This window comes from Stigmatopora argus, chromosome 1 (genome assembly GCF_051989625.1).
Source record: "Stigmatopora argus isolate UIUO_Sarg chromosome 1, RoL_Sarg_1.0, whole genome shotgun sequence".
Classification (NCBI taxonomy): Eukaryota; Metazoa; Chordata; class Actinopteri; order Syngnathiformes; family Syngnathidae; genus Stigmatopora; species Stigmatopora argus.
The window spans coordinates 8449987-8460320 of NC_135387.1; the positions used below are offsets into that span (position 1 = coordinate 8449987).

The following is a 10334-nucleotide window of genomic DNA, read 5'->3' on the forward strand; positions in this document are numbered from 1 at the left end:
TTTGAGTGAACAAACTGATCGACTTCAGTATTTTAGTCAAGATCAGCATTAAAGAAATGCTGTTTATTTGAGTGGTCTGAAAAGCCTCACAAATGCATTTATAACATTCTGGAGTCAGTCATCAGACAGAAATTGGTATTCACCAAAATGAACATTTGAACTGAAAATATCTGGACTCAATGACATTGAAGTCTTTACCAAAGACCGTGTAGCTCATATAAAGCTTGTTTCAGTAATAAAGATAAATCACAACAGAGGTAGTACCAGCAGTTTTGCTAATTGTGTCCTATAACAATATACATATTATTGACTGGCTATTCGTACAAGTGATTAAAAATGCTAAAAGCCAGAGAGGAATATGGTTGCACTCATTTCTATGATAATAAATAATAGAAATTTGAAGAAGGAAAAAAAAAACAGGCTGATAAAATTGAACTGCTGAAAACAAGTGGACAAGTAACATACGCAAACCAGTTGGTTTCCAGGGAAACCACGCCTGGCCTGATCACTCGAAACATCTTGATTGGTCACTCGGACATTTTAGAAACAAGCAGAAAAACATTTGATGATTCCATCCCTGAAATACAAAGAAAATGTGATTTTCATATTTGGAATCATTTACGGCTGTCTGCGCGTATGCGTATTACCTGGCGAATGGGATGTAGGACAAACCGTACCTGCAGTAAAAAAACTGAATTTGAATTTGTAGCAAGCAAACAATTTCTTTTGTTTGTTTTAGAGTGCATATTTGCCATGTCAACGTGAACCTTTAACTTTAGCCTTTTATTTTTTTGTCATGGCCAATTTAACAAGATCGGGATACTCGGCAGTGAGTTAAAATGTCTAATAATGAACACAAAAAGCAATCTTAGTTCATAAATAAGTCATCATCACTAATATTAATGGTATGTTAAACTCGTAAAAGGTTACCAAGTGAACGCCACGAACTGCAAGAGACAGAACAGCAGGGCAAGTCCATTGTTGCTCCACTAGAGGGAGACAGAGATCCGTGAATTTATACAACCTTTAGAGACATCAATACTATTCATTCATTCATTCATTTTCTGAACCACTCACATGGGTCTCGGGGGGATGCTTGAGTCCATCCCAGCTAACTCAAAGCGGGAGACACACTGACTCGGGGGCCAGCCAATCACAGAGCACAAGGAGACAGACAATCATTCACTTTCACACTCATACCAAGGGGCAATTTGGAGTGTTCAAATAGCCTACCCTGCATTTTTTGGGATGTGGAAGGAAACCGGAGTACCCAGAGAATCATGAGATCAAACCCTCGACCCCAGAACTGTGAGGCTATATTATTTTTTCTTTATTTTTATTTTTCATGAGAGGCATTCTTTTTACACAAGTAATATTTGGTAAGGTTAAATTGTTTCAACTAATTTGTAAATAACAGATAAGCTATTTTTTTAGTGCATTTTTATGGCTATCTTAAAACAATGAAACCATTTTCAGATAGAAATGTTCATAAATTTGTATATGTGGACCTTCAGGTCACAAACCTCAAAGATGCTTTTTGTCCCCAGGTAAATTATCTGTGCAAAGCATCTGTTTGAAAATATGTTTTTTTTCCAGGAACTATTAACAAGCCATGAGGTCTTAACCCTTCCATGTCTTTTGTGGCAAATATCCCATAATGCAACAGTTTAAAGTCCTGTGCAGCCTATTTATGAACAAAGTTTTCCTGTCAAATCAGGTGAGTGAGGCATATAATCAGGTACGACTTATAGTCCCCCCCCAAAAAATCAGAGAACAAAAAATAAAAATGTATATTTTAACTTGATTTTGGTATTTGTTATCTAGCCTCAGTAAGTAAACAACTATCTTCAGCGAGTATAAAATAACCAAATTAAAATTAACCATTACACAGACCAATATTGATTGGAGCAATTAACAATGATGTTAAATTAGGGCATGTGTGGCATATACCCTACATTAAGTGGCGCTCTAACGCAAGAAATAAAAGAATAAATTCTCACCCAGAAAGCTGAACACAACGTCAGGACCAGGAAGACCTACAGAAATGAAAAACGTATCATTAGTAGGATAAACCCCATTTTGCCACAATCTGGACAAAACCAATTGGCACTACTTTTAACAGATGGTTATTTCCTTTCAGCGTGATGCCACGATACACGCAATATCTATTCTCATCTCACCAGCATCAAGGTTGTGGCCAGTGCTCGTTCTTTAGCGCACATGTTCTTTAACTGTCTGCACGGGCCCATCAGGAACATTGTGCTAAAACCACAGCAAAAAAAACTAGTTATGCAATGTGTTAACCTTTTCATAATTGTTTTTTTCATTCGCCTGTCCTAGTCATAAAAGAATTGGACGCGTAGTGCCGTCAATGGCACTGAAATAGACAGTTTTCCGGTTTCCAATAAATTGTACATCTTTTGCCAAAAATGGCATGGAATGAATTAGAAATTTCGAAAGGAAATTTGACTTAAAAGAAATGATTTCTGTTTTTACTCATTTTAGTTAGATTGCTCACTACAGTGGACCTCTCTCTATTCAAGAGTCATCACCTACTTAACTCATTCACTGTTAGCCCAGGTCACAGAGTATATGTTGTTAAAAACACACTCACACACGCATTGATGGCAATAGACAATGAATCCATTTTAACTGGAAGGCCACCCAGACTTACCGTATTTTCTCGCATATAAGCCGAATTTGTAACTAAAAAAATGATGACTGAATCAAGGGTACGGCTTATATGCTTATTGCTATACTGTTTTTAACCAGTAGATGTCGCCAAAGTAACATTTACTATTTGTTGGTTATTTTCTGTTTTGCAGTAAACAACTATTACTGGATGCATTACTAACTTACTTATGATACTAACCCTAATGATGTGCTTTTCATTCATACAGTATCTCAGAAATACCACGTGCGAAGATTTTTCTCAAGCCTGTCCTTTCAAAGTAACACATTTGTACTCCCTATTAAAACCATGAATATGGAGGTGAAAATTGTGAACCAGGGGGCATCTTATACGCGAGAAACTGTAAAATTCAAAGATTTTAAGGCTATTTTAAGGGTGCGGCTTATATGCGAGCAAATACGGTAAGGTATGTGAGGGCACATGAGATTTCCAAATGAAACAACAAAAATTCCCAGAACAAAACACACAACTTGGGTCTTTAGTGTCGACGATTGAATAACTGTCCACGGTAGTGACCACTGTCCCTGAAAGGGTTAATGGGAACAGAGGGTTGTGTACATTGTGTGTACCTGGCCAAAGCAGATATGTTCCCCAAACTGTACAGCACAGCGAACACAGGGAGACCCAAACCAGGCAACCACAGCAAACACGAGCCCTGAAAAATAGCAGGCTGCTATCATGAGAAAATCAGCACAGGGGAACACTCTTGAACAGCAATGTCCAAAACTACTGTTTTTAAGTCTAACTCGCACCAGTCAAAAAACAAACAATGAAGAGGAATATAATATATAACTCGCACTGGAGTATAAGTCATATTTAAGGAGGGCATTTTTTTATTTGATCAGTAACCAAAAACAAATAAGCCACATTAGTAAAATGGATAACAGCAGGCCAAATAGGCACCTGTTAACATATTTTTTAGATAACTAGCTTGAAATAACTTTAGATAACATACGCTGTTGGTGGTCAAGAGAGAATAAAACATTAGTCACACTTGAGTATTTCGTCACAGGACCATGATATTTCAAACCATGAAATAATTGCAATTTATAGTCCAGAGAATACAAGAATACACCACTGTCCATTTGCTAGCATTTTTTCCCTGTATGCCGCTTTTTGAATAAAATATTTGGACACCCTTTTCCTTAAGGCTGCTTGCATGACATCAGAGGGAAACCCACTCACCAAAATGGAGCAGATCAAACCCAAAATGAAGCAGAGAAGAAAGCCTCTCATCCTTGTCCCCCAGGCCAGCGTTGATGCCTGATTGGCTCTCTGGAGAGACGACATGGTCATCATTCATTTTGACTAACCAACAAATCATGGCGTAAACTCATTTGTGACCGGAAATTATTCAATATCCGTACAGATAATTTATGAAATGCAATGGTGGTTCACTAAGTCATCATTTTGAAAAAAAAACATCATTTTCCTCACTGGCAGAAAAACACGTTAGGTAAATTTAATATTTGACGACTCAAATTACTTGCCCTAAGGGGTTCTTGCGTGTGTTTTTGTGCGGACTCTTATTAGTCTGTAGACTTGAGTTGTCACAATAATATGAACGCAAAATACATTTAAGTTGAGACAACAGGAATTTCACTTCCAAAAAAAAATACCATTTTCTACGGAATTTGTGCCTGATGAGTCTAGAGACATAGATTTAAAATTGCCTGGTTATTGTTTTATTTAGTGATATTGATTCTAAACATTTTTGTAGTACTTGGTCTAATTCAAGCATAATTATTTGGAGGGCTGCTTTGTAATTAATGTCATAATTTAACAATAATAGTAGTTGCATACACTTTTGGTCTACTTTATCCCTAACATTATTTTTATTTTTTAATTTATTTGGGTCTCGTATGTTTTTATAGTAAAGTCAATAAATAGTAAATGGATAACCGAGTTCCTGGAGGAACCTAACCTAACATTTAAAACAATGCGGCGATAGAAGAACTGAATATATTTACTTTTGTTCTTTATTGTGTATAAATATATATAAACGATGGAGCACCGGCTTATAATTTCTTTGAGCATTTCTGTGTTTTAGTAATTAGCCTTTGAAAGCTAGCAAGCCACAGCGAGAGCTCCACTGACATCACCTCCAGAATTCCCGTTCCGTCCGTGTTGTTTTCCTCATCCTCGCCGCTCAGGACCTTCTTTAGTTTGTCCATGTAGTTGCCCTCTCGCTACCGATCAAAACGACCAAATGTTAAAGAACTTTGCACAAGTTCGTAGAGTCAGGGGGTCAAGTTGAGGATCAAAAGTGAGACGCACGTACCTCGATGTCGCAAACAGGTGGCCAGCTTCCGCCTGCATTACCGCAACACACCACCGATGTCGCTGTTTCTTCCTCGACAAAATTTCCAATTCCCTCCCAGTCAAAAGGAATTGGACGTCTACTGCCGTCAGTGCCAATGAAAGATGAGCATTCTGGGTTTAAATGAATTGGACTTCTATATCTGTCAATGATATTTAATGTAGTAAATACTATTGGGGGAAAAATATTATTTTTATGCCCTAACCACTTTGTGTTTCCGTTTTTATTCATTTTAATTTAATTAATTTAGGTTTAATTAACATTTTAATTAATTTAAAAATTAAATTATCAATATAAAAAGAATATTAAAAATGGCAAAGCCTAATGATTAATCAATAAATATTTTTCTGTACCGCTTATCCTCACAAGGGTCGTGGGAGTGCTGGAGCCTATTTGGTGGTGGAATTGGTGGCCAGCCAATCGCAGGGCTCAAGGAAACGGACAAACATTCACCTTCACACTCACCTTTTAGTATAAAGAGAGAGTATATAGAGAGTCAATGCCTAATAATAACATTTCAAAAAATATATTTATACACAATGACTAATATTTAAGTTTGAAAAATTACCATTAATAGTCACTCACCCTTAAAAATCCTTAAATATAAAAAATAAATAAGTAAATTTTAAATGACCAAAAATAGTCACTATAGATGTCCACTTTCCCTAAAGGGTTAAATAAATGCGTCTGTTAAATACACGTGTCAGACAGCAGATGGCGTTATTAAACAATGAATTGTTACCGAGGACTATAGTATTCTCCATTTAGATCAGGGGTCTCGAACTCAATTTACCTGGGGGCCGCTAGAGGCCGAGTCTGGGTGAGACTGGGCCGCATCAGGATTTCCACAAGAAAAGCACTGATAAAACTTTCCAACGTTATCAAATATCTTTATTTTTTAACAAAAAATAATGAATTAAATAAATTAACTTAAAGATGAATAAAAAATAAATCAATCAGTAATATAAAACCAAATAATACTAATGAGCATACAGTAGATATACACTGGCTGGCTAAGTAGAGAAAATGAATTATTTTTATTCCGTTTCAAATGTCTGTATTAACAGCTCTTTAACCTTTAACTTTCTGAACTTGAATGGAACATTGAACATGAAATATTCTGAACACGGCTTCTTTTGCCTACTCCTTGCTGCTAGAGACCTGGCAGCGCTTCTTCTCACATAGTCACATTTGGCTTGAGGGAGGAAGCAGTGGAGACCCTCAGTAGAGCTTGAAGATGCTCATCAGTAAGTCTGGACCTGTACTTGGACTTATTGAAGTTCAAGGTGGAGAAGAGCTTCTCACACAAGTATGTGCTCCCAAAAAGGCACATGGTCCGCTTGAACCTTCGGGAAAGTTCAGGGAAGCTGGGGGTCAACTCTCTCAAAAATTGCCCAAGCTTGTCTGCTTCTCCACTCACCTCCCTGAACTTGGCTTTGAGTGCAGAGTTGCACTGCAGGTCAATGAGCTCCATTTGAAGCTCAGGAGGGGCATCTTGCACATCAAAGGAGAAGGGGTCCGCAAAAATTTGAAATGTGGCTTTGTGTGTCTTGAAGTCTGCAAATCTGTGATCAAATTCCTCCTGTAGCTTCGAAATGGCCTCAACATACTTCTCACCACTGAATGGTGTGCCTGCATCCACGAGAGCCTTGCATGCTGGGAAATGGCAAAGGTTTGTCTGAGAGAGCTGGGCTTTCCATAACACAAGTTTAGTGCAGAATGCTCTCACGTTGTCATAGGCAGCACTGACAAGTTGCCCCTGGCCTTGTAGCTTCTTGTTCAGTACATTAAGCTCATGTGTGATATCAACAAGAAAAGCCAAGTCCATGAGCCATTTGGGATCACTTAGCACAGGATCAATCAACTCACAAACGGCATAGCTAGCTTTGACTGCTGCATTACTGTCTTTGGTAGCCTTCTTGAAGAGATCCTGTTGCCTCAGAAGACGTGTTTTAAGACTGGCAACCTGGTTGGCTCTCTCATCTCCCTGGTATTTTTCGTACTCCTCAGCATGTCTCATAGTACAATTACGTTTCAAATTGTATTCCTTGTGCACCGCAACTTTTTCAGTGTAAAAGAGACACGTCGGGGTGCCCCTGTGTTCAACAAAGAAATATTGCACTCCCCACTTTTCTTGAAACTGTCTGTGCTCATCACCGACCTTTCTCTTCACGGCAGGCTTTGAAAGAGACATATCTGGGGCTCTGTAATATGTTTTTCCACTTGGAATGAGTCTCGGGTTGATCTTTCACATTCAGTCGCGCGGGTTTGTGGCGCATGTGCACTTTCGCTCTCCGTTTCAATCGCGGAGATGGCTACAGACACTGACACAGGCTGGATCACAGATCATAGCGCCTCATTCAGTTCTATGCTGAGAGCAGCGGAGGACTGTGCGCGCCGAGCGGAGTGATCGGCCTCACGGCTTCTCCTCCGCCCAGCTGATTGGAGGAATGAATGAGTGAGTGAGCGAGGCACTGGACAGCCCGGCCGATGTCCCGCCCTCCAGAGCCGTATACCTCACCGTGATTGGTTCATTCAGCTCCGAACCAAAGTTCCCTCTAATTTTTTGTTGGTCTGAGCAGAAAGACAACCTCCCTGAGCGCACTGAGTACCAGTGTGAGCGACATCATCGGTACTCGGATGATTCGCCTAAAGACGTTTCGCCGACGGACGTTTGACAGACGGGCAGGTCGCCGAATGGACGTTCCACCGAACGTTCATTCGGCCGAAGGTTTCGCCGAAACGGGATTCGAACGCTCGCCCCGCCGGATCGTGTGTGTACAAGTTTTTCAACCTCGGCCCGCGGGACATATACGGCCCGTTAGGATTTTTAATCCGGCCCGCCGCCGGTGTTGTCCAAATTATAGTAAAAATCAATGTTCGTCTACCATCAATGGCAGTCCGGGAATAAGCACTCTTGGGCAGGCAGATGTAGCAGAACCGAGCCGTAAAATGACAGCAATCGGGTCAAATCCATCCTAAAACAGCATTTAATGATTAAATACAAATACTGGATGATATCGCGATGGAGGCAAAAAAACGTCTATAGACGTCCATTCGCCAAACGGCTCAAAATGCTCTCAAATTCGGTCAAATCCAGCTGAAAACAGCGTTTAATGATTAAATACAAATACTAGTATTTGTATTTAATCATTAAACTAACAAATACTAGTACGACCTGTCCGTCTGTCAAACGTCCGTCGGCGAAACGTCTTTAGGCGAATCATCCGGTCACGACATCATCATTGCTCGCTATCGGCACACCAGTATCACACCTGCCACAAGCAGGTGCATGTCAATGTTCCCTCTAATTTTTCATGTAAAACATGCTGTAAAACAAGAAAAACATGAGTGGACAGAGCTACTGCCACTGGCTGCCACTTAAACGGCGCCATCATGGGGAAAGGGGTAAAAAAAAAAAAAAAAAAAAAAAAAAAAAAAAAAAAAAAAAAAAAATCGATCTTTCATATTAAGACGGGGGCCGCAAATTATCGTCCCGCGGGCCGCAGTTGGCCCGCGGGCCGCAGGTTTGAGACCCCTGATTTAGATCCACATTTCCAGCCGCCTTCAGGTGAAGAATCATTAAGCCAGTCATTTATTAATTCCGTTTCTTGTTTCATCTCTCATCTCATTTTCTGTTCTGTTATGTTCTGTGCAATTAAAGTAATTAAATCCTGGCGACTGTAGAAAAAGTTTGCCTCGCAGATGTTAGTAAATAACGATAAGATTGAGGAAACAAAACATCTAACTGGAGAGCAAAGAGCCGCTGCACCCGTGCGCGCCGCCATCTTGGATCACTTACCTCCTCACTTACCCTCCTCACTTACCTTTCTGAACCACCTTATCCTCATTAGGGTTGCGGGGGGTGCTGAAGCCTATCCCAGCTGACTCCGGGCCAGAGGCGAGGAACACCATGAATCGGTGGCCAGCCAATCGCGGGGAACAAGAAGACGGACAACCATGCACACTCACACCCATACGTAGGGGCAATTTAGAGTGTCCAATCAGCCTCCCATGCATGTTTTTGAATGTGGGAGGAAACCGGAGTACCTGGAGGAAACCCGGGGAGAACATGCAAACTCCACTCAGGTAGAATGACCTGGATTTGAACTCAGGACACCAGACCTGTGAGGCCGATGCGCTAACCACTTATCCGCCAGGCTACTCAACTTAAACATTTTAGATGACATTTTAAAAATGTTCCACTCAGTCAAACAAAAGCACAGTATAAAACACGCCTTGACTCAAGTTAGAAATTGAAAAACCCTACATCAATGCACACGTCCCACGACCAAGTGACTAATTAGCTTATGTTTACATGAGACGTCGTTGACCCACTTCTCCGAGGCGAGCCCCCCCCAAACAAGACGTGTGATAGCGGGGGTCGGGAGGGGACTCCTCTAGGTCACATGATGACAAGCTACTCTGACCCGGTTTTGAATATTCCCGTTTCTCAGGTTACACTTGACAATCTCGAAAGATGGAACAAGATGACGGTCCGTCTTGCGTCCTGGACCAGGTGGGCTCAGCCAGCCGGCACAAACTCACCTTTTCTGCTCTTAATCGAATTATTCAGCAATTGTCCACGTCACTGCCCTCCTCGCCTAAAAAAAGACCCTTAAGCAAGAAGACGCTACAGCATCCGCTCCAGTTGTGCTCCCTGAAGACATGTAATTAGTCCTGCACTGTGTATGTACATCTACATCAAATTCATGTTCATGAATCCCTAAAGCTACACGAGTCCTCCGCGAGATGTCTGACATTGTGCTGCTCAATCAGGGTTGTTTTAAGACTCACGATGTGCACATTTGTTTTGTCAAATACATAAATTTAAACCTTATCAATCAACTGATCAACATAACTGATCTCAGTCAGTTCAAACTATACTAGTTTCCTTATGAATGTCTATTCTAGCCTTAAATTTGTGTTCTCCCACCGAGCTCTGTTACTTTCGTACCATTGTGTCTTCACACAGAACAAAACACAGTATAAGGTATTTTGCCACTGTTATAAAGTAGAAAACATTAGCAAATGGATAACATGTAGGTTTCACTTTTTTGCTTCCAATGCATCATCAAGTGTCAGATAAAGTTTTATGTGCTGCCCTCTTTGCCGCCGTGGCAGCTAATTTTGTCAATTTTTTGGAGCAAAATCGATAACTGTTGCAGAACTCGGCATCAGGTTTTCCCACTGAGTCGATAAATGTGCAGTTTTCAGAATCAAATCATGTTATTAAGGTTGCGACTCGAGACAACTGCAGTCCAATTCTCCATGGTTACGTTCACACTCCAGGGAAATTCAAATATATTTACCGATATCTGA

General features: G+C 40.5%; 1 protein-coding gene across 1 annotated transcript; it reads right to left on the reverse strand.

The window, feature by feature from the left end:
• Positions 1–30: 30 nt before the first annotated feature.
• LOC144085007 (vesicle transport protein SFT2B-like) lies at positions 31–5084 on the reverse strand. The gene is made up of 9 exons (XM_077613925.1): positions 4974–5084; positions 4795–4881; positions 3878–3967; positions 3262–3347; positions 2181–2262; positions 2001–2036; positions 931–989; positions 648–677; positions 31–577 (listed from the first exon to the last, which is right to left on the reverse strand). Exons 2-9 carry the CDS (start codon positions 4864–4866, stop codon positions 541–543), a joined length of 492 nt encoding a protein of 163 aa, XP_077470051.1. The 5' UTR covers positions 4867–4881; positions 4974–5084; the 3' UTR covers positions 31–540.
• Between the last annotated feature and the right edge of the window lie 5250 nt (positions 5085–10334).

Excerpts from the sequence above, each read along its gene's own strand:
- LOC144085007 (XM_077613925.1), bottom strand. The coding sequence starts at position 4,866 with ATGGACAAACTAAAGAAGGTCCTGAGCGGCGAGGATGAGGAAAACAAC. Across the intron at positions 2,263-3,261 it reads AACATATCTGCTTTGGCCAG|CACAATGTTCCTGATGGGCC; the intron begins GTACACACAATG and ends CTGTGGTTTTAG. Across the intron at positions 578-647 it reads TCCTACATCCCATTCGCCAG|GGATGGAATCATCAAATGTT; the intron begins GTAATACGCATA and ends TTTGTATTTCAG.